General features: G+C 47.8%; 2 protein-coding genes across 10 annotated transcripts; both read left to right on the top strand.

Annotated features, from left to right (window-relative positions):
• The first annotated feature begins 1,226 nt into the window (after positions 1-1,226).
• On the top strand, positions 1,227-14,018 carry nexn (nexilin (F actin binding protein)). 8 transcript variants are annotated; one of them, XM_030372199.1, is made up of 15 exons: positions 1,243-1,647; positions 2,753-3,214; positions 3,703-3,897; positions 4,688-4,772; positions 4,920-5,068; positions 6,395-6,595; positions 7,280-7,453; positions 8,132-8,326; positions 8,939-9,130; positions 9,513-9,557; positions 10,163-10,357; positions 10,920-11,141; positions 11,458-11,646; positions 12,089-12,455; positions 13,068-14,018. In XM_030372199.1, exons 2-15 carry the CDS (start codon positions 2,810-2,812, stop codon positions 13,079-13,081), a joined length of 2,628 nt encoding a protein of 875 aa, XP_030228059.1. In that variant the 5' UTR covers positions 1,243-1,647; positions 2,753-2,809; the 3' UTR covers positions 13,082-14,018. The 8 variants fall into 8 exon arrangements, with proteins under 8 accessions (XP_030228055.1, XP_030228058.1, XP_030228054.1 ...); XM_030372195.1 differs by lacking the exon at positions 13,068-14,018 and having other exon boundaries at positions 1,227-1,658; positions 12,089-13,036; XM_030372198.1 differs by lacking the exon at positions 13,068-14,018 and having other exon boundaries at positions 1,227-1,658; positions 2,756-3,214; positions 12,089-13,036.
• Positions 14,019-14,256: 238 nt separating this feature from the next.
• Positions 14,257-23,490, top strand: mindy4 (MINDY lysine 48 deubiquitinase 4). 2 transcript variants are annotated; one of them, XM_030372206.1, is made up of 18 exons: positions 14,257-14,506; positions 14,661-14,780; positions 14,965-15,167; positions 15,281-15,524; positions 15,980-16,224; positions 16,769-16,827; positions 16,936-17,078; positions 17,586-17,702; positions 17,881-17,972; positions 18,395-18,496; positions 18,866-18,929; positions 19,524-19,589; positions 19,695-19,762; positions 19,878-19,941; positions 20,610-20,756; positions 21,372-21,564; positions 21,782-21,860; positions 22,742-23,490. In XM_030372206.1, exons 1-18 carry the CDS (start codon positions 14,447-14,449, stop codon positions 22,788-22,790), a joined length of 2,115 nt encoding a protein of 704 aa, XP_030228066.1. In that variant the 5' UTR covers positions 14,257-14,446; the 3' UTR covers positions 22,791-23,490. The 2 variants fall into 2 exon arrangements, with proteins under 2 accessions (XP_030228066.1, XP_030228065.1); XM_030372205.1 differs by having other exon boundaries at positions 19,524-19,762.
• The last annotated feature ends 538 nt before the right edge of the window (positions 23,491-24,028 follow it).

The raw sequence follows: 24,028 nt of genomic DNA on the forward strand, positions 1-24,028 counted from the left end.
CACACACACACACACACACACACACACACACACACACACACACACACACACACACACACAGATTAATCTGGGGAAGTGAGAAAAGTCATGCAAAGTTTGTGTTTTTTTGACTGTACACTATCGTATGTCATGCTTAATTCCTGCTCCCACACTTCCCTGTCTCTAGTTGGTTTGGTATGTAACTGTACAATGGTAGGAACATTAAGGTGGCGGTATGCCAACAGGTGTGAGCGTGATGAGCCATTACAACCTACTCGAAAATCAGCCTTTTCCTGTATTTTAGTGACATCACAAGTGGGCGTGTCCAACTAGATGTACGCTGGATAGATCAAACTACCAGGCGGCTACCCAGTTGACTGTAGCAAATGTTGCTTATCCTACCCATCATACATCTAGGTGTATTTGCATACGGCTTGTAATGGCTAATCACACTCACACCTGCTGGCATAATATCACCTCTTTAATTGTGCCCTCCTTAGATGTTAAGTGGACCCCCCCCCCCCCCCCCCCGAGTTCTAACAGTACATCACCAAGCAGTGTGGCTGGGCTGGGCTGAGTTCCAATGTCTGCCCTGCCCTGCTTCCTACCGCTTCACCGTCACCCTAAGATGTCTGGTTCTTCACAGGGTTAACTGTCGTTGATAGCGCGTCTTACATGATCAAACTGGATGTTAAGGCACGCACACTATATGGTTTTATGACGTTACATTTAATAATTTTCCCGATGCCTTTATGATCCAAGCCCTGGTTCGGAGGTTCTTAAAAGAAAAGTAAGAGTGAAGCTCCGGTGTTGATGAGGTGGAACACGGTTCTGTCTCTCCAGGATGTAAGGACAGCAGCTGTGCTGGGAGCGATCACAGCAGACAAACGCTTCTGATCGGGGTGTCTATTTACATACGTCACTTAAAGCCACAACTTCCTAATATAAAGTAGCGCTCATGAGGGATGTTTGCATGAAGACTTGCATGGTTATTTGTTAATGGATCTATTAATGTAGAACCATTATCCTAAAGAGTAATTAAGGCTTCATCAGTAATTAGATGTTCATCAGGTTACGCTAGATATGAGATATGAATGCTTTTGTTATCATTTTGCACTTTTATGCTATTTATAGTAATGTGGATTAAACAAAAGATGACTTCACTTTCCAATGGCAAATGAAATGTTTGCCATGGCTAAGTCCCTTTCCAAAACAGTAGACCCCATCTCTCCAGAGATGTGTGCAGGCCTACGTGATGTAAAATCACGTAGGCATTTGATTCACACATTTGTTGTAAACACCTGAACAATGTCTACACAGAGTGGATTCAGAATCATCTCAATGCTCAACCTCATGTGCGGCTGAGAGCTGTGGCTTTGAGTCGAAAAAGACTGGAAGCTGCAGCAGACGTGTGATGGGGAAACGTCCAGAAACGGCGACAGCTGAACCTGCGCCTGGCGCGCGCGGAATTCCGGCAGACGGCCGGGCGAGCGGAACTTTAATAGGACCCCTGCTCGAGGACGTAACCTCACCCACTCTGCCCCGCACCTCCGCACTAGAGGGGACACGCTGCCCGAACCGTCGAGGACCCTGGATTGTTTTATTCCGTGCGTTTCAGTGTCAAACGGGATTTAATGAGAATAAGGAGATCACCTTCCTACTAAAGAGGTGAGTAACAGGTATGTCAGTCACACTTTATGGAAAAAAAATCGCAGCCTCTGAGAAAATGAAGTCTACTGCTATTATCCGGGATTATCATACTTTTTTTTTATCCCCATACATGTCATTTCTATGTCAATCCCCCTCATTTGGTTCCATAAAGATCAAAATCCGGGCCACATCTTCATTGGATTTATTTGATTCAAGAGTTAAATGTACGTTTGCCAGATCGAGATTTTGATTTTGTTATTCTGATTTCAATATCATAGTTTTTGCCATTTTAAAATCTGATTTTGTCCCATAGCAGATACACCATAACTTTCTAAAGAATGATAACCTTACTTATAGGCCTGTATGAGCTACATGGTGATATATATATATATACTGGCCACCGGGCTGGTTTGAATCGAGGTCTGTCGCAGTTCAACACTGAGTAAACCAGTACTCCCATTGTACCCACTGGCGTCGGGCCTTTCTCATGCCCATTCTCCCCTGCCTGACATTGAACACAGTCGTCCGCTGCATTGTAAGACTCTGACAATTAGTTCATTGAAAGTCTCACGCCTGGGCTGCTGAGTCCCATAATGAACAGAGTGATGAACAGTCCACTGTTTATTGCTGGGTTAACTGGCCGCCCCAAAGGCCTAATCTAGGGGTCTGGGTACTGGCTCTCTGGGCGATACGGGGGTGCCAGCTACAGCCCTGGCCCCCGGCGTATCACCTATCAGAAATAGCCGTGATCACATGTCCGGCCCACAGAAGGGGGCTATATTTAGAGAGCAACAGACCCCCTCAGCCATGCCTTGAAGCACCAGATGAAGCCCTGCTTTTCAGCCTCTAATGCCGTTGAGGGGTTAGGATTTGACCAGGCGTCATTGGTGGACGTGTAAGAGAGTTCTACCAAAGTGTAAAAAGTAGTGTGTGCCTCTAATACAAAAGAAGATTCATGTGAGGTATGATTTCATTGCTTTTCTTTGTTTAATACAACGCTTTTCTTTCTTCTAATCCATGCTGCCCATTGGTCAGTCTATTAATATCAGACTAATGAATTGCTAACAGTGAGATCATACAGAGTATGACAGGGGATTTAGAATCGCGGTTCTGTTTCACCCAGCAGGTTGACATTTGACGCGAGCGCCAATCTTCAACACTTGGGCGCCGTGGCACCGAGATGACGGAGGTGGTCACACAGGTCATGGCCGAGGTTGCCCATGACAACCTGGCGGACAAGTACCAAGAGGAGGATGTGAAGGACGCAGCCAATGAGGAGGAGGAGGACGGCGTGACAACCCAGGACGACAAGGAAGACGAGGCAGCCAATCAGGAAGAGGCAGAGGACGAGATGGACGAGGACGAGAAGGCATCTCAGGACAAAGAGGATGAGACACGGGAGGAGCCGGAGAGTGGGAAGACTCCGGACGTTAACGGTGTAGAACAAGATGGAGGCGAAGACAAGGAAGAGGAGGGGGAGACGAAGGTCAACGGCGAGGACCAGGAGAAGACCAAGGAGGAGGAGGAGGGGGATGAAGATCACACGGAGAACACAAACATGTCTGACGTGGTGCTGAGACGAGAGGTGAGGACGGTGGCTCAGATCGGGACAGCAGTGTGTTGTTGCTCTCTGGGATGGTGGCAATGTTCAATATTCATATTTCATATGAGTGAGAGACAGCTGGGAGCATCAACCAACTAACTGTAGAAATCCTACTAATACATTAAAGGCATATTATTAAGATGTTATATGTACTATATGTTTCGTATTTATTGTGGACTAGCAGTAGAAGTCAGATCATATAATACATATAAAACATGTCAACTTGTCACATGTACTCGTATGTTTCATAAAAGATAATAAATACAAAACATAAGATTGACAACCATGAATAATAGTCAAATAGCATTGAAGGTAATAATTTGAGCAGATTATTTCTTACAACCTCCGCAGTCTCCATGAGCAGAACCACTTTACCCCCGTCGTCCCACTATGTCCCCGATCGGTCGAGCGCCCCGAACCCACCGACCTTTGACCCTTCTCCCCTCTGTCCCCCCCCCCCCTCCCCTCAGAAGCTGCTGCGGTCCCGTAGGCCCGTGGCCCGCAGCTACGTGCCCAAGGACACGGACAAGGGGGACGTGAAGAACAAGTTCGAGGCCATGCAGAAGGCCCGCGAGGAGCGAAGCCGGATGAGGAACACCGAGGAGCAGAAGAAGAGGAAGGAGCAGTACATCAAGGAGCGGGAGTACGGCCGCCGCAAGCAGCAGGTCAAAGAGTGATAACCCCACTAACCCCGCCCCCCCGGGCCGCCGGCCGCATGGCATGACCAATCAGGAGCCAGGTGACGGCGTGACGAGGGTTCGCCCTCATTTAGTTGTTGTCGTTTTGTTTTGGTTGTCGGTTCTTTGTTATTAGGGTTATTAGTCTCTATTGTTTTTAGTTTTTTTTGGTTTTCAATTAATTCTTCTTCTTATTAATATTATTAGGATTATTAATCATAGTATTATTCTCTAGTGTTATTCCTTTTTTTTTTTTTTTTTCGTTGTCGAGTATCAGCATCAATATTAATATTATTCATAGGATTATTAATCTCAGGTTTGTGCAATAAATGTAAAAAAAACAACTAGTCTTTGCAAATACGAATAACAACGCCGTAGAGCCTTCACATCGTAGACCCAGCCTCTCTACTCAGACTTCTGACTCACTACAATAACAACCTGGTCCCTCCCTCAACTGACCCGCGTGTGGCGCCCTAATAACCCGGGAGGTACGCTGTGTTGTGAGTGGATAACCCTGCCTCGCTCCTCCCTCCTTCCCTCGCCAACTGTGCATCGTGCCAAGGCCAGGAACACCTCCGACTGATCCCCCCCCCCCCGTGCCATGCACCGCCCACCAATCACAGGCCTACCTGCCGGTCACGTGACGCGGCTAATAGCAGCAGGGATTAGTCCTGTCCCCGCTGCCTCCAGCATGGCCCTGTAGAGTGTAATAGCAGATGATCCCGGCTCAAGCGTAGTCTCACCGCACACTCTCCTGTCCCGTCCGCCGCCGCTACAGATAAAGGAGCTCCTGGCCTCCAGTGATGAGGAGGAGGAGGTGAAGCCCGCCAAGGTAGAGAAGTCCTACGTGCCGAAGATCACAGGTGAGACACGTCGAGGAGCACACACGCCTTAGATGGTGTTTCACGTGTGAGCCGCCCGGAGAGGACAGGATTACCAACAGCACACTGACCTCCTCTGCTCTGCCATGCCTCTCCACGCCGCCGCCGCCGCCGCCGCCGCCACCTCAGGTAGCGTCAAGGGGAAGTTCGCCGAGATGGAGAACAAGAGACAGGAAGGGGGGAGGAAGAAGATGGAGGAGGAGAGGAAGAGGAGAGCGACCCAGGACATCATGGAGAAAGCCAAGATTCAGAAGGAGCTGGCCAAGAAGGCGGCGGAGGTTTGTAGCGCTGCAGGGGTCTGCATGCTATGATTGGGGGGGGGGGGGGGGGGCCTGTTCGGTCAGGGCGAACGGGGGAGGTAGTATATATCATGATGGCTAAGCCACGGTCCACCTGCCGGCGTCCATGTATCGGTAATCATTAAGGTAATCCTCAGCTGCCACTTGAAAGAGTTATTCTGAGTGCTGTTCTCTGAGAGCCAAAGCGAGGGCTGCAATGTTTTACGTTTGCAATGGAAACACGGACATAATACTCGTTTGATAGATCCAGGATCGGGGAGATGTTTGTTTCCAGATGCTTCTACCAGATGGAGGATTGTTATAAATGACCTGCTACTTCCTGAGCTGTTATTCTGCTTCCAGTCTTTAAGTCGTTTTCTTTAAATAATACACATGATGAATGTAAGGATTTACCTGTCGCATACGAACACGTAATTTATAGAACCTCGAACTACCGAATGTATGCTGCTTGGTTCAATCCCTTAGAGGCTTAAACCGTTGTTTATAGTCGCTTGAAGGTTTTGTGAATGAATCCATCTAGTGTCCATTATGAGTTATGCTACCATTACCTTTTGGCTCAATGTCTGAGCTTAAAACCTGAACAGATCTTAAAGTTGTCTGAGAGGAAACGCTGTTGTAATAGGCCGTACGCGGGGAAGCACAGACGAGCTGAACTAGAAACAACTGGGTCGACACCAGTACAGTAGGCTTCTGCCTGAACCACAAGTCCTCCGCCGGGTGTAGACAGCCATGTGACTGGCAACTGTTTCCCACACCAGTAAGAGACTGAATTAGCCACTGCCCTCCTCCACACTTGGACCAAATTAGAACTCTGCTATCTGGACAGACGCTAGCAGACATACCTACTGCGGTCGGTCACCTTTGTGTTGTCGGGGGGGGCCTCTCTCCCCTCGATGATACACCTTTATCTCCTGTGGTTATTGAGTCCGAGCGACCTGCTTTTATTGAGGTTCCCCCCAATATGCCTCTCTCAACAGAACGTAACAACAGAATCTCAACAGACTGTTCAAACCACAACAAATATTTCATAAACATTTTGTACCAATATCTTTCAAACACACTTTGAAGCAGAGTTTGAAAGATATCTTACAAACACATTTTGAAAGGTATTGGTACAAAATGTTTAAGCAATGATTATTTCCCCAGACCATTTACAAACTTAAACATTTTTGTACCAATATCTTTCAAAGAAAGAGAGTCAACTTTGTTTGACTCTTTCAATCTTACTGTTTGATTCTCACTTTATATTTGACATACTTCCTTCTTACATGTATCTTAATTATCCGTATTCCCTTCCTCCCCCAGGAAGGAGACGACAGCATCCTGGTGCGGGTGGTCCCGTCCAAGGCCTGCCGCCCCCCCGGCCGTATCAAGATGAACTTCGAGGACATCGAGAAGAACCGCGAGGAGGACCTGAAGAAGAGGGCGGAGGAGGAGAAGAAGAGGCTGTACGACGAAAACCGCCGCTCCTTCAGGGAGGCTAAGAGGAGCTCGCTCGCTCCGGCGGTGGGTGGAACTAGGACGCTCTTATTGTGTAGGATTCGCAGCTCGTTACACAGCCACGTGCCACATTGAGCGGGTTGGCTGGGTACCAGAAGGTTGCTAGTTCGAACCCTGGCTCCTCCTAGCTGAGGGTTGAGGTGTCCCTGCGTAAGACCCTGAGTGCTACCGACGAGCCGACTGTCGCCCTGCGTGGTCCGTCGTGAGTGTGTGAATGTTGGCTGTGGAATATTGTTAAGCGTTTTTGACTGGCAACTGGTTAGAAAAGCGCTGTATAAATGCAATCCATTTACCATTGAAGAAAAATCACAAGCACAAGATTGTATAAGGAGGGTCTAGAATAGAAAGCAGTCGAGATACAGTATAATATTTTGATTAGAAAAATAAAGAAGAAAAAGAAAAAAAGAAGACAAAAGCCCCAAAATGGGTCCTAATAAAAAGAACAAACGTATTTCTCCTAACCTTGCGAAATAGTAAATTATGCTAATCGAACCGACTGGCCAATATGTTTAGCCTCATTTCTCTACGTATCGGTCCCTTCTACCAGAGATGCGTTTCTTGTTATTAGTATTCAAACCCCGTTCTTCACCCATTCACCCCGTTGGTCGTCCCCATCATGTGCTCCTCCAGAGAGCCCCTGAGTCTCACCTCCAGGACTCAGTGTCCCCCTCTTCCCCCCCCCCCCCCCAGGAGGAGGAGCTGCGGCCGGCGGAGCGGGAGGCGGTGACCCCGGGGAGGCTGAAGCTGTCCTTCGAGGAGCTGGAGAAGGAGCGACAGGAGCAGAGGAGGAGGCAGGCGGAGGAGGGCGCCAAGCGCCGCCTGCAGGACGAGAAGAAGGCCTTCGAGGAGGCCAAGCTGGAGATGGTGAGGCCCCCTCGTTAAATGACCCCTCGTCTAGAGTCCCCTCGTTAAAAGTCCCGTCAATTAAAAGTCATTGTTAAAAGTACGACTGTTAAAAGTCTGATTGTAAATAGTCCCCTCGTTAGAAAGCTCCTTTTTTAGAAGTCCCCTCATTAATAGCCTCCTAGTTAATAGCCCCCTCATTAAGCCCCCCCTCGATAAAGCCTCCCTCTTTAAAAGCCTTGTTAAGGGGTTGCATCGTTGCCATAGTTGCCATAGTCAAAACGTATCAACCTACATTTTTATTAGATGCATTATAGTCTGCAGAATAGTCTGTTTGTTTGGACTGCATGACGGCAAGACATATTGCTATTTCCTATTCCTGAAGAAACGCATTTTCAGCTTTACACATTCATGCATTTGCTTTCCAAACACAGCAACGATATTAACACACAGGGCTGAAACAGATGACTCACATCTTGTGAAATGTGAATCGAACCCCGTAAAAACACCTTATTTTTCATGACTTAAAAAAGCTTAACAGCCGATTTCCTCTGAGTTAGGAGTCTTGGAAAAGCGCACTCTCATCTATTATCGTTATCATCCTCCCGGGATCCAGCCCTGAGTTCTGAACCGTCCGGTGTTAGTCTCCGCGGGTTCGGCTCGCTGAGCGATCTCGTCTTCTCCCACCTCTCCCCTCAGGGCGAGGAGGAGGAGGGGGACGACGCCTCCGGGGCGGCGGGGGACAAGGAGGAGTTACGACCGGGGCGCCTGAGGCTGAGCTTCGAGGAGCTGGAGCGACAGCGCGTGGAGGGGGAGAGGAAGAAGGCGGAGGGCGAGGCGAAGAAGAGGATGGAGGAGGAGAGGAGAGCCTTCGCCGAGGCCAGGAAGAGCATGGTAACCACGGCCGCCCACCACGTGAAGGATTGGCGCCGCAAACACTCACGCTCCGCTCACCTCCTGAAACAAAAAAACAAATCCATTAGCAGCGCCGGTCTGCGGAAGAGCCCGGCTCTACGCAAGATAACATTCATAAATCACAAACAAAAGATAAAGCTCATTCAATCATAAATCCACAACTTGTATATAAATACGTATATTCATAAATCCTCCAAAGAAAGGAAAAACGGGAACCTATCCCAGCGATCCAATCCTAACATGTGTTGAAGCCATAACACGGGGATGCGGTCGTCATGCCAACCTGCTCCAGAAGAGCTGGACCTCCAGGTTGGAGGGGTCCAAAGCGACGCTCCACAGAGAGCATCTGTGGCTATTGTGGTTCAGAGAGATGTGTGTGTTTGTGTGTGTGTGTGTGTCTCTCTCTCCAAGGAGATCATCATATATAGTCAACAGCTCTTATTAAAGAGGCTGATCGCTGTTCCCACAGTGTGTAGTGGCTCGGCGGCAAAATAATGTCCCCATTGGGGATTATTAAAATGCAATCAATCAATCAATCAATCAATCAATCAATCAATCAATCAATCAATCAATCAATCAATCAATCCCCAGCTGGTGGACGACGACGACGATGTGCTGATGGCCCTGCTGAACCTGGAGGGCAGCGAGCCCGGGAAGATCTGCGTGAGCTTCGAGGAGAAGGAGCGCCAGAGACGGGAGGAGGAGCAGAGGAAGGCGGAGGAGGAGGCCAAGAAGAGGCTGGAGGAGGAGAAGAGGCTCTTCGCCGAGGCCCGCAAGAACATGGTAGGGTTCTTCTGCGGCACAGAGCGAACCCACGGCGTGTTCGCGGCGCTGTTGGTATAGGGGCGTGGCACTGGCATGGCGGTAAACACCACCCTGGCTGTCCTCATCCTGTCACCTCACCTGCTTTACCCGCTGCTGGACATTTCAGAGGCCATGGGATTTTAGAACAGGAAAAGAGGATTTGGAAATACGCTTTTATTTTGTAGGATTCTTTTTATATTCAATCGTGGGTAACACTTCACAGTAAGGGTATGTTAATTGACGACAAATTAACATTAGTTATTGGTTACGATCTAATTGGAATTTAATTAGGTTTTTAATGGATTTTATATTCTTATGATGGCTCAAATTGCTATGCCCTCTTCTAAATGATTTCTTCAAGAGCACTGGGCTGGATCAGGATATGTCTGCCTATGGGGACGACAATGTAAGATACTCTCATTACAAAGTAACTAACTCCCTGGTAATAACAATCTTCCATATGCTGCTTTTATTACTAATTCATGGAAGAATCGTAAGATTCATCCATGAATTACATTGGCCATTTTGCTTGCATTTCACACTTTGCATGCTCATCAATAGCTGCTTCAACCACTTTTTTAATAACTAATGTTGCTCAATATAAATGCATTTAGGTGATTATGTGATGATTCAATGTGTGTGTCTTCAACTGATTTGCTTTGAAATAACTTTTCACTTTTTTTCACTTTTTTTTTTGAAATTGGGAAGTTAAATCAATACAAAACAGTTGCTATAAAAGCCCTTTGATACTGAAACTGTGATTAAGGGATGGACATTTTTAATGTAATTGCATTTAATTAAATGTAACTTTTTTAACTTAATTAAACCTAATTTAACTTAAATTAACTTAATTGTATTTATTTAACTTAAATGTATTTAATTTAACATTATTTAACTTCATTTTATTTTATTTTGTATTCTCTAATTATCATCACACCCCGGGTTGATTGACAACCTGGGTTGATTGACATCCCGGGTTGATTGACACCTCGTGTCCGTGTGCCGCGTCAGGATGAGGGCGAGCCGGACGGCATGGTGCGGAGCGAGTCCCAGGAGGCTCTGCAGCCGGGCAAACTGGAGATCAACTTCGAGGCGCGGCTCAAGCTGAAGCAGGAGGCGGAGCGGAAACGCAAGGTGGAGGAGCGCAAGAAGAAGATGGAGCAGGAGAAGCAGGAGTACGAGCAGCTCCGACAGGAGATGGGCGAGGTGAGTCGCAAGCGCCAACATCTAAATTTGTGTTGGATCTTTAAATCAGTGGTTCTCAAGCCTTTTCTACTGGTTCAGTGGTTCTCAAATGGGGTTATGCGTACCCCTAGGGGCACTTTGTAGTACTGCAGGGGGCACTCAAAACATTAACTAACCCTGATATTCATTTCAACCAGTTGTCCATTTTCACGATTTTCTATTCTAGCTTTGAGAAATTAAACTTGCTAGGGGTGAAAAATAAATGATTGTCAGCTTTTTATTTATTTATTTTCTAAATTTCTGAGTACCCCCTGCAGTACTCCAAAGTACCCCTAGAGGTACGCCTACCCCCATTTGAGAACCATATCTGTGTTCTTCAGTAACGGGAACCGTGTAGCAACAAATCAGGGTTTCCGTGCAACCGTCTCCTCAGTGTGTGTGTGTGTGTGTGTGTGTGTGTGTGTGTGTGTGTGTGTGTGTGTGTGTGTGTGTGTGTGTGTGTGTGTGTGTGTGTGTGTGTGTGGGGGGGGGGGGGGGCACGGAGCTCCCTACTAACGAGACCTTCTCACTCGCCCTTCCGCAGGACGAGGTGAACGAGAGCTCCGACGCGATGAGCAAAGAGTACGAGGAGCTGGTCAAGCTCAAGAGGACCGGCTCCATCCAGGCCAAGAACCTCAAGTCCAAGTTTGAGAAGATCAAGCAGCACACCGACGAGGAGATCCAGAAGAAGATCGAGGAGGAGCGCGCCCGGAGGAAGGCGGTGGACGAGGAGATCAAGGAGCGGGAGACCGAACGGTTCCAGGAGGTGAGGAGCCATCTATCGGAAATATGTATCTCAGAAACAGCAATACCAAAAGTGATACTAAAACTGATTTACTACTTACTTACTGAAACACATGTTTATATCTAGGGCTGCACATGATTTATCCCTTTCATTTGGTTTTGGAAGATACAACGTCTGAACACAAACTTCATCCACAATCTTTTCACATTCTCGTCGTGCAGAATCAGAACCTTAAGAGCTTACGTGCCGTCAGGGGAATTCAAATTCCGAATTCTGACGATCGTAAATCAGTGTCGGTGGGGGTCATGACCTGACGTTTTGGTTTTTTTTCTCCAAGGGGGAAGAGGAGGTGGACGTGAACACAGCGAAGGCCGACGAGTCCCCGTTCAAGCAGAAGGTGGACATGCGCGCCCGCTTCCAGCAGATGGCCCTGGCCCGGGAGGAAGAGGAGAAGAGGAGGGTGGAGGAGCAGAAGCTGCAGAGGATGCAGTTCGAGCAGCAGGAGATCGACGCCGCGCTGCAGAAGGTAAAACCCTCGCTGCGTCTCTTCATCCCCGTCATTCTTGGGTAAAAGCATCTGCTAATGCCCTGAATAGGAATGAGAAGAAAAAGAAGGATTCGACAAAAAAGCTCCTGAGCTGCTTGGCTTGCGCATTTACTCATCTCAGAAAAGTTCTCAACCTCTCAATTTTGTGTACCGAGGTTCCGGACTCGGTGACCTCATCGCTAGCTACGGGCGTGTTGCTGTCTCGGTTCCATTATGCCCCTCCCTTTTTCGTTTCTTATGTTCTTTTCTCCTAGTTTTTTATTTTTTTTCATACTGTATATATTGTTTATATATGTTCCTTGTCCTCTCTTTTTTAAGCACCAGGGGGGAGCTCTCCCAAATGTACCTGTACCTGTACCTGTACATTGACCAATAAAGATCATTCATTCATTCATTCATCCATTCACTTCTGTTCGTGCAGAAGAAGGACGACGAGACGGAGGCGGAGGACGGCAGCATCGTCAACGGCTCGGCGGCCTACGAAGACGAGGAGGACCAGGAGCGCTCCGGGGCGCCCTGGTTCAAGAAGCCCCTGAAGAACCAGTCGGTGGTGGACTCGGAGCCGGTGCGCTTCACCGTCAAGATCACGGGCGAGCCCAAGCCGGAGGTGACCTGGTGGTTCGAGGGCGAGACGCTGCAGGACTGCGAGGACTACCAGTACATCGAGCGGGGCGAGACCTTCTGCCTCTACCTGCCCGAGACCTTCCCGGAGGACGAAGGGGAGTACATGTGCAAGGCGGTGAACAGCCGGGGCACGGCGGCCAGCACCTGCATCCTCACGATAGAAAGTAAGAGCACGCTGGTGTGAGCGCACGCCCGTCTGCATAACCTCGACTCGTTCCATCTGCGTGTCATCCACTTCCTTTCTGCGTGGCCTCAACCTCCTGTCGGCTTGACTTCGACATTCTGTCTGTGTGACGTCGACTTCCTGTTTGCATTGCCTCCACTTCCTGTCGGCATGATGTCAACTCCCTGTTTGCATTGCCTCCATTTCCTGTCTGCGTGATGTCCACTTCCTGTTTGAATGACATCAACTTCCGGTTTACATGGCCTCTACTTCCTGCCTGCATGACTAACAGTTCCGTTCTGCACAGCCTACACTTTCTCTCTTCATGACTTCCACTTCCTGCCTGCATGACCACATATCCGGCCGGCACCACCTCCACTTCCTGTCTGCATGAGCTACACTTCATGTGTGCACAACTTCCACTTCCTGTCTGCACAACTTCCATTCCCTGTCTGCACAACTTCCACTTCCGGTCTGCACAACCTCCACTTCCAGTCTGCCCAGACCCAACATGCTTGGGGTTCCACGGTGTCTCTGTTCGCAGTGGCTCTTTGCTGCTCCTTCCATCGAGGAGTAGGATAACCGAAGCTCTCTCTCTCTCTCTCTCCTGCAGCTGATGACTACTGAGCCCTCCCACCCCCCCGCCCTCCTCCCTCCCCACTCCCCACTCCCCCAGTCATCTAGAGAACTCTCCCCCGTTATCTCTCACCCCTTCCCTGACATTTCAGTCCCTCGCCGATGGGCCAAACAGCGGCAAGAGAAGCACCAATCAGCTTGGCATTCCTACGGGAGGGCCAAGGAATACACACACAGTGCGAGATGTGTGGTTTACGTTCTAGTTTGTCTGTGAGAAACTGCCCTAGAGTAGAACGACGCAAGTGCCAAAAGAAATATTGATACAGTAGCGTGTTTTAAATGCGTACTTTGGTGTTTCTCGACCCACAACATGACAGCGAACTGATGGAGAATGATTGCGCTTTTGAATCATGCCGATAGTTTTTCGTGTGGAAAAACCTAAAAAAGTTGTTTTTTGGAATGTGTTTTAATATGTCCCAGTTTCAAAAGTATAAAAAAGTAAGTGATACGTTTAATTAAATTTCGGAGTACCCGAGGCCTATGGTGTCCTGTATTCCTACTATCGTACATGTATGTGAACGTAACGTTATATCGGCATACTTGTTGTTACAGTATAGAATAATGTTTACCATGACATCCTGTAGGTTGGCTATGCAATTATTGTGAATAGATATTTTTTATTAGAATTATGATAACTGGAGAAACAATTCTAAATCTGTTGAGATTGAAAGCACAACCTTGAAACAAAACAAATTTTACTGAAATCGAATCTGTTGAAAAAATATGGACGTCCGTTTTCACCAAATCTTTATCTTGAATATTTAAATCGTAACCCTTTTTTTTTATTGTTGAATATAATGAGAGACTCTGACAGATCCTGATACAACTGTTTTTGGACTCTATGTTATTACTTTATCGTTGATTCTGGAGAAATATAAGCCTAGATTGATTATTTGTCAAATGTAATAAAAATGTTTTAATAAAATATACAAAAAAATGAACAATGACTTGATGTTTCCAAAAAACGCTGAACTTGATTACAGCTGCTATGTTAATACAAGTCCAGTGAATAACAAAATAATGAAGGGACTTGTGTAAATGTTCATCCAAAACTATTTCACATTAATTCCCACGTTTTTAAGAAGTGACCCACCAGCGCCCCCGGGTGGCCCAAAAATGTCACGTCGCGCCGTAACCATGGCAGCACAGTCACAGGCACGCCTCGAGGCATGCGCAGTGTCGCCTTTCCCACAGGAAAACAAGTCTTTCCGAAACACGATGCATGAATGGAAATACTGTTCATACATCCAGCTCCTTTGCACCCACAAATACACAACATTACAGCTGTATCATCCAGCAGAGGTTTGAATGTGTTTCTCCTGTAGCTAATCAGAAACTGACCCCCGCTATCCCAATATGGTCGTGTCGGTGGAAGAAGTAGCCTCGTCCCTTGTGCGAGAATTTCTAAGTCGCAAGGTAAGTGGTGGACGTGTTTATTGATCAGTAATGGTAGTTGTCATCTTTTGAAACGAATCCAAAGCCGTGGTGAGTTGGCAGAATTTAAGCTAGCGATAGCCTCCTGTGTGATAGAACCAACACTCTGGGGGCGGTCTTCTTCTTCTTCTTCCAGGGTCTGAAGAGGACCATCGCCTGCATGGATGAGGAGTCTCCCCGCACGGCGGCCAGCATCAGCAACAGGTCCGACCTGAGACGGGTCCTCCAGGTTGAGGGTCTCTACAGTCACAACAAGGTGGGACCCTCAGCCAGGGAGGGGCTGGACACAAGGAGTGCTTATTGAATATATAAACGTTATCTCTCTCTCTCTCTCTCTCTCTCTCTCTCTCTCTCTCTCTCTCTCTCTCTCTCTCTCTCTCTCATCTCCCTCTATTATCTATCCATATATACGTATATAACTTTTAATTCAATCCCACCAGGCTCTGAATAGCCCCCTTAAAACCTTGCTGGAGATGATAGTGAAGTCTCACATCGAGGGACCCACGGACGACCTCGTCTCCCTCCAGGGCGATCCTCTCCACACATCCCGAAGCAGAGCCAACCTGAACACGCTCACTCATGGGGACGGAAGCAACCCACAGTACCACACAGAAGAGGTTCCCAAAACACACCTAAACCAACGGTATTCATCTTCGCTATTTACTCATTCTGCAACTGGCTATTACCGGATATTATACTTTAATATGCTAATCCTGGTTTATTAAATTGATTTAAAACGTTGCATCGATTGCACAGATCAATGAGACGGGACAACGGTTCTCTACGAGACACGCCGGTGTCTGGAAGCCCCTCCCCGCGTCAAAGTTCCCCCCCAGACGAGGACTCGGATCCCGCTAAACAGCAGCCGTCCGGGGCCTACCTCCGGGACAACGTCTCTTTTCCCCGGAGGGAGACGGCAGCCAATGAGAGCGCGTTAAAGAACAGAGCCAATCGCAGCCGACGCGGCGTTCTGGGAGGACCGATAGCGAACACGCCACAGGTAGATGGCCTGACCGCCTGACCTTCTCCGGTGAATGTAACGGACACAACCAACACTCAAATCCCCCAGGGCTAGGCTCCGGACCTGGGGAGACGGGGCCTTCTCAGCGGCCGCATCCTCCCTCTGGAACTCCCTCCCCAACCACAACCACAACCACAACCCGACAGGCCGACGCACTCCCTTCATTTAAGCAGGCCCTCAGTCAAAACCCACCTCGTTAAGACTGCTGTCACCACATAACCTCCTTCCCTCCTCTCCCCTTCCTCCTTTTTTTTATCTTCTCACTAATATATGTTCTTATTGAATGATTTTTATCACGTGTTCCCCTCTGTAAAGCGTCATTGAGCACTCAGACAAACGCTTTATAATTTGAGTACGGTATGTTGTTATTAGCGTCATTATTAATGATTGGGAAGACGTGATGACCATGCTGGTTCCCCACGGTGCATTTCAAGGACCCACACAAGAGGAGACCCTCCAAAAGGGCGGGGCTGCCCCCGTCGGCGGGGGGACGGGAGTCCGGGCCCTCGGAGCACCCCGGCCTCTCTAAGGGGTCGGCTCGACGGACCCCCCTGGGGGGGTCCTCACCTGACCCAGGGGAGACCAGTGCTGCAGAGCTCCTCAGAGACCGACAGCAGAGACAGGGCCTCGCGGAGGGCCGGGGGAGCCCTGGTACACACGACGGCGTGCAGGGCAGAAGGTAGGGCACTCCATTATGGAAGAAATCATAATCACGATTATTTTGGTCAATGTTGAAATCACGATTATTCTTGGAGTTTATTTTAAACGGTTATTTTTGGAGTTTGAAAACACGTTGTATTTATTCAGCATGTCTCGCTCAAAAACACTTTGTAACTGAGAACTTTGAAATTTCGCCTTAAAAAAGTACACAAACGTCCAAAAGAAGATGTTCAAATCTAAAATAATGTACAGACTACAGATATGTATTCAGCTGTTCTGCACTTTCTATAAAAAAATTTAAAAAAAACGATTATGTTAATTTTGTGATCGTTTGACGCTAAAATCTAAATCGAGATCGAATTTTGATTAATCGCCCAGCTCTAGCAGAAGGTAAGGGGTCTGGGGGTTTACAGTCATTCAGCTGACAATTTGATCCGAAGACACTAATCCAACCATCAAATCAAAGCATGCACGGCACGCTCATGGCAGACTTTTTCCTCAATAAGTTGACTTATTGCAGAGCTTTTCCTACATACGTCTTTTTATTTTGTTGTTTCTTTCAGACCCAAGCCGTCCACCGATCTGACTATGGATATCTCACAATCCTCTGAGATGGTCTTGGGTAATTTCCTAAACTCTTGACGTGATGTGTGTTGAAAGTCAAGCCTCGTTCTCGATCAAACAGAGTGTATTGAAGTCGGCTCCTCCGGTTCAAATCCCCGTCTCCTAGATGACTTTGACTACGATGAGGACTTCCAGGAGGTGTCCCGGGTGTCTCTGTCCCAGATGGACCTGTCCCAGGTGTCCCTACGGCCTGGTAGCCTCCCTCAGCACAGCCACAAGAGCAGCCGCATGGACGTCCAGACCGCCACGGTACCACGACCTCAGCTCCTTGCACACGGCTCATCTCCAAACATTAACATTATACATATCAACGCTTTTATCCATAGTGCCTTACAATAAGGACATTTCTCAGGAGATAGAAACACAACAATATATGGCTGTCGGTACAGTAAGGATGTTCATAGAACCAAGTGCCAAGCACTAACCATCACTAGGTTAACCCATTCCCCGTACACAACAAAGATAGCTAGGAGAAGATGTTAGACAATGCTACAAACTATCTTTACGTGCAAGGACGGACCACCACATACAACAAGGCAGTACGTTAAGTGTCAGGACGTACAACAGACTATAATTGCGTACATTAAGTGCCAGAAGCACATGCAACATCAAGCACATACAACATAGGAAGACGAAATCCAACGAATCAAATCAAATGTATTTATAGAGCGGACTTGCTGACCCCTGACTACTTCTCTCTGGGTGAGCGGAGCGCTGTCTCCATAACGGATGTTGTTGTCCTTGTGTGGCTTCCAGGCGCTGAAAGAGGTTCTTCTTGGCTCGGGCTCGCGCTGCTTCAGCCCCGAGTGGAGGAACCAGGGCTTCGGCTTCTCCGAATCCCCTGACCTCAGATACGGGATAGTTCAGAGAAAGGTGAGCGGAGGACGTCCCTGACCAGCGAGGTGTTGGTGGAGTGATGCCCGCGTTAAATCATCCCACATGCTGGCTGATATGATCGCACGCACGCCTCCGTGGCTCGGCGCGATTCCTCGGATTCCGCGTTCCTGCAGGTGCCTGCCGGCGGGTGACTGTGTTTGTTGGGTGTGTGCAGGGCGGGCCTTGTGGGGTGCTGGCCTCCGTCCAGGCCTGCCTTCTGCAGAAGCTGCTGTTTGACGATCCGAACCCGGCCAGTGAAGAGCTGGGGTACGTAGTTCCATACCTCCTGAAAACACTTTCACACTCGACATTTGAACCCCTCTGATATGCCGTTTACCTTGTATTGCAGTTCATCTTATCGTAGCTACCTTTGTTGTTAACGGTGAATGGGTTAACCTAACAACAGTTAGTGCTTGGCACTTGGTTAACAACAGTTAGTGCTTGGCACTTGGTTCTATGAACATCCTCACTGTACCGACAGCGGTTTCTCTTTCTTCTGACAAATTGTACTTATTGTACATCTTTGGATAAGCGTCTGCTAAATGCCCTAAATGTAAATCTACTGCCTAAGTGTCGGACAAACTGTATTCAAAGTTATCAGTGATTATCCGTTCAAACCTCTTAGCCAATTAAAAGGTCCTGTTGTGCGTTATGGCCAATGTTGTGTTGTGTGTTGTGTGCTTTCCCAGCCGGCTGAGGCCCTCCGATGCCGTGCGACGCCGCTGCCTGGTGTTAGCCGTCTCCGAGATGCTGTGGAGGGCCGGGGAACACAAGACCGCCACGCTGGCCATGTGAGTCATCTCCAGCGCTGAGAATCTCTCTGTGGCCTTCGACCGGACTCAACACTTTCACAGACGGTGGAGTCAGTCGAAGCCCAGCTGGTAATGGTTTGGGTTCTGGGTCGAGGTGACCTCAACTATAAAGACATTTTATTAGAGAAAAAATAGGAATACGATAAATTCTTCCTTCATTGGTATTCATGTGAAATGACAAAACTTTATTATAGCTTCGTGAGAGGGATCATGTTTTCAACCCTTTTAGAGTTTGTTAAGTTCGTCAAAGCGAATCGTTCTGAAGACACGGACGCAAATGTTCGGCATTAACGTTAGTCAACACTATTCATGCGTCAACATGATCTGTTCCTCGTCTCTCCCTAACAGAACCTCAGGAAGAAGTCACTTTGTTCCATCGGGCCACTACAAATCCGAAGGATTACTTGAAAAGGTAACGGCAGGCTCTTGTTATATACACACGACGTGTTTATATATTTGGACGCCAAATGTAAATGATTACAGTATGTTAAATATCTTTATACTGGTGCCCATTGACATAGTAAAACATGAAACGTTGCTGAGAGAATAAATGATGTCTGAGCCTTTAATGTTCTCGTTCTGAGGTCCTTATCTGAGCTATCTTTGTTGTATACGGTGAACGGGTTAACCTAACAACAGATAGTGCTTGGCACTTGGTTCAATGAACATACAACTTAGTGTACCGACAGCGATATATCGTTGTCGTTGAGGCACCTCACCCTGACTGCTCCCGACGAGCTGGCTGTCGCCCTGCGTAGTCGACACCACCGTCGCTGTGTGAATGTGTGCATGAACGGGTGAATGTGGGGCAATATTGTAAAGCGCTTTGAGAGGCCACTGGTTAGAAAAGCGTTGTATAAATGCATTTACCATTCCCTTTTTCTTTCTTAATTTAATAATCGACCTCTAGGTCTCTTTGGATAAAAGCGTCTGCTAAATGCCCTATATGTAATTTAAATGTAACGTTAATGTGAATGCAATGTACGCCTCGTCTTCTCCTCTCCAGGTGACCTGTTTCACCGCTGATAACCTCAACGCCCTGCAGTGGCTGCTGGAGGAGCACATCCAGCAGGTCTCTCCCCCCCCCCCCCCCCCCCCGCCCCACCTCCACTCTCACCCATCGCCGCCGTCTCCTCTCTCAGCCCTGACCAATAACAGATGCTCCCTTATCTCTCAGTTCGAGTCCGGTTCCTTCGGGTGTCTCCTGTTCTGTGTCTCCGCCGTGCTCTCCCGATCGATCGCAAAGTACGTTTCCCTCAAAGATCAGTTTGTCGTCACGTTCGCCCGCACCACATCGTAGGAGGGTAGGAGTCCGCAACCCACAGCGTGTTTGTTGATGCATTTTTGTGTTCGTTCTCAGGGTACGGGTAGATATGGACGTGTCCAGCAACACGCTGATAGGAGCCCACGGGTACTGCACACAGGTGGGCTAATGTTACGCTCGTGGTCCACATGTTACCACACACCTCATCAAGATAGACAACACGCTGCTGGATTCAATTAAATGAGCCTTTAATCACAGCTATAGCCTCAAAGGGTTTAACAGGCTGTGTGTTTATGACCCCCCCCCCTGACCCTAGCCCCCCAGAGGGCAAGAAAAAAGGCCCTTAATTAGCAAAAGGCCCTTAATTAGCAAGGAAGAAATCTAGAGAAGGAACGGAGAGTGGGGGATCCCTCCTTCAAGGGATGAAGTAGGGCAATGGGGCCATAATATACATACATACATACACACAGACATACATACATACACACACAGACATACATACACACAGACATACATACATACACACACACATACATACACACATCCATACACACATTACACACACACATACATACATGCGTACGTACATACATACACACACACATACATACATACATGCATGTATACATTCATACAGACATGCATACTTGCATGCAGACAGACAGACAGATAGACAGACAGACAGACAGACAGACAGACAGACAGACAGACAGACAGACAGACAAGCATTTTAAATGGGTGATGGACGAATCAGGACACAGATAAGGCCGCCCTCTGCCCCCCCCCCCCCCCCCCCTCTGACTCTGTGTCTCCGACCCCTGCGGCCAGGAGCTGGTGAACCTGTTGCTGTGCGGCCAGGCCGCGTCCAACGTGTTCGACGGCCAGGTGCAGCTGGACTCCACCCTGCTGAAGGGGGTCACCCAGCGGTGCCACATCGGCCTGCTGTCCCTGTTCGAGCACCACAACATCTGTCAGGTGGGCTGAAAGCTCCTCCGTCTGCGTCCTTCTTCATCACCCCCTTCTTCATCATCACAGTGTTTCCTCATCGCCTGTTTCATAACCACAGTGTGTCTTCATCACCTTCTTTTTCATCATCTTCATCATCATCTCAGTCTGTCTTTATCACCTTCTGCCTCATCACCTTCTTCATCATCAGATTGTTTCCTCATCACCTGTTTCATAACCACAGTGTGTCTTCATCACCTTCTTCTTCATCATCTTCATCATCATCACAGTCTGTCTTTATCACCTTCTGCCTCATCACCTTCTTCATCATCAGATTGTTTCCTCATCACCTGTTTCATAACCACAGTCTGTCTTTATCACCTTCTTCTTCATCACCTGTTTCATAAACACATTGTGTTTTCACCACATTCTTCTTCATCGTCTTCTTCATCATCAGAGGTGGTCTTCGGACGGTTTAACTTTGTTTTAATCTCTTTTCTGACATCAGATGTAAGAATAAAAAGGGTTATTTTAACTGACATTGTAATTGTGAAATAAACCACATTAAATCAATCCATCCCACAATGCATCACTGAAGTATTCTACAGACGACTCAATGCTTCTAACTAGTGTCCCCCCCCCAAGGTGGGTAGCCACCTGAAGACCCCCCTGTTCCCCATCTGGGTGGTGTGCAGCGAGAGCCACTTCAGCACCCTGTTCGGCCTGCAGAGGGAGCTAGCGACCAATCAGGACGGCCGCAGCCGCGGCCCCAGGGAGTTTGACCTCTATTATTACGACGGGCTGGCCAATCAGCAGCAGGAGATCCGCCTCTCCGTGTGTGAGTGCCCGCGCCGCCACATTTCACCGCCGCCCGCGCTTTCTCGGTGTCGACTCGGGTTCTTGGGGATTGGTGATTCTTCCCCAACACTTCACCAGGGCTCGCTCTCTGCCGTAGCCTCAGGGAGCGGTCTGCGTTGTGTCAGGGCGGGGGCTTTATGACGCTGGTATCTGGGCGTCCGTCCTTCTGATTAAGTGCCTTCACTTTTTTTTTTTAGCGGTGGGCTTGAGAGCGGCATTCCAGGAGGATAACGACCCGGAGCTCACTCCTCCGCTGGAGCAGTGCATCCGAACCAAGTGAGTCGTTCCCTCGGGCCAGCAACGCAAACACCGAAGTTCACCCACACGCACTCGAGTTCACGCACGCACGCAGACATGAACGCTCGGAAGCATGCGGACACACACCCACGCACGCACCGGCACACGCACACGCAATCCAGGATGCTGGCACGCTCAGACACACACACATGCACACACAGACACACACGCTCACGCGCACGTGCACGTGCTCGCACGCAAAGAGAACACAAACACAGCACTGACAGTCGCACGCACCAGGCCACGTAGCTCGCTCTCTCCCTCACCCGTCTGGGTTCTGGTTCCCTTGTTTTCGTGTCTGCGTCTTGTGGAACCTCATGAACCTTTGAGGGTGAGTGAATAGGATTCAAGGATTCCTTGTGATGTTGTTGCAGCATGCGGTGCTGGTGTAATGGTTGCTGCTCTTTAGTGGGTGATTTAGTGGGTAAATCATTGCCTTATCTCGGACCACTCACCGGGGATTTGCGTGGTTGCTCATCGCGTAGCGTCCATGAGAACCAGCGATAAACAAACGCAGTGACAGCAGGAGGATGGATGGGTGCCGATAGATCACGGGCTTGGCTAGCGCCGCTCGACACTTCGTAAAATAATTTGTGAGTGTACGGAGAGTTTTGTCAGGAGAGCGAGGATAACGGAACACACTTCTCAGACACAAATATGTGTTTTACATCCAATGAGTACAAACGCCAGCTGGATCCCCAGCCCGAGCCAAGGATCACTCAGAGATAAGAGGAGAAAACATTCTGGGTTTTTTTTTGACGTGTTGAACTCGTGGTTGTGGGTAGTCAAGGAGTCGAGGCCGGAGTGACATGAAAACGCCCCAACTGCAGATCTGTGTTTCCTGTGTTTGTGTTTTTCAGATGGAAGGATGCCATTGTGCGTTGGAACGACACGGAACCTATTCTCTAGGAGGCAGAGGAAGAGCGGGAGAAGATTATGGAAACAGCGTTCTTCAGAGACGAGCCCCATTTGTCAACATTATATTCTGCCAATCAAAGTTAAATTTAATGATACAATAAAATTGTATTGATAGAAGTTTCGCTAAAGCAACAACTGAAAGACTCAAGCTGTTAGTCGTGACGCACGAGTATATTTTATGACCATGATGTATTGATCTTACAACATAATTACGATCCATAAAATATTATGAAGTATAATTAAAAGTATGATATATCAAATGTAAGACTATGATGGGTTTATAATGAGCTCATTTTGATCATGTTGGAAAAGGATCATAAATATATTTGATCCAATTATGTTTATGGATGCGTTAGCTTAGCGAGATTTATATTACACCCATGATGTCATAAAACGTGCAAAGATGATTACAAATTCATATTTAATGACTCTGTTTGACAGATATTTTCCGATGCTACACAAACTGCTGCGCTTTATGTTTTGTGATTCTTACTCCAGTTGAAACAGGTGCTGCGTTATAGAGACATGATTTATGGATATTGGACTGAAAGAGACACTACGCGTGTGTTTAGACTGCATTTGTTTCCACTGCCCTGGAGGCTTTTATTTCTAACTAATCATTTGATCTCGATCTGATTAATCAAAGAATTAAGAACTTCCAACTCCAATAAAGATGATAACGTGGCTTCTCGTCTGCTTAAACAGTGAATTATTCTATTTTGGGATTTCTTTGATAGTTGAGCAGGATGACATTTGACATTTGTCCATTAAGATATGATAATGTTAATCTTAATTGTTCATTAAGACATGATAAAGTTAGTGTAGGCCATGTGGAGAAACCAGCCCCTCGTGGACCCCCCAGGCGACTGGAAACACGTGTGTAGCTGGCCTGGCTAGCTTTAAGGCACGTTCATAGTCCTGGTGATAACGAGACGCCTCGTCAGTGATGACGCTCACGCTTACGCGTGTTCCCGACAGCGACCGTTCATGTGCACTGCTGTGAGAATCTAATAGTTATTCACATTAGTTGTTTTTTTAATCTGATAGAAAACAGTCAGAACTAAGTAGGATCCGTTTCAAGTTCTAACGCCTTTATTTCCTTGTAGCCTATCACCTGACCTAGGCCTACTATATTTTGCTTATATTTAGGCTATGAGAAGCACATTGTATTGCAACTGTATGGAAGGCTACACTTGCACTTATATAGAGCTGGTTTACAACGTTTAAAA

This window comes from Gadus morhua, chromosome 12, assembly GCF_902167405.1.
Source record: "Gadus morhua chromosome 12, gadMor3.0, whole genome shotgun sequence".
NCBI classification, from domain to species: Eukaryota; Metazoa; Chordata; class Actinopteri; order Gadiformes; family Gadidae; genus Gadus; species Gadus morhua.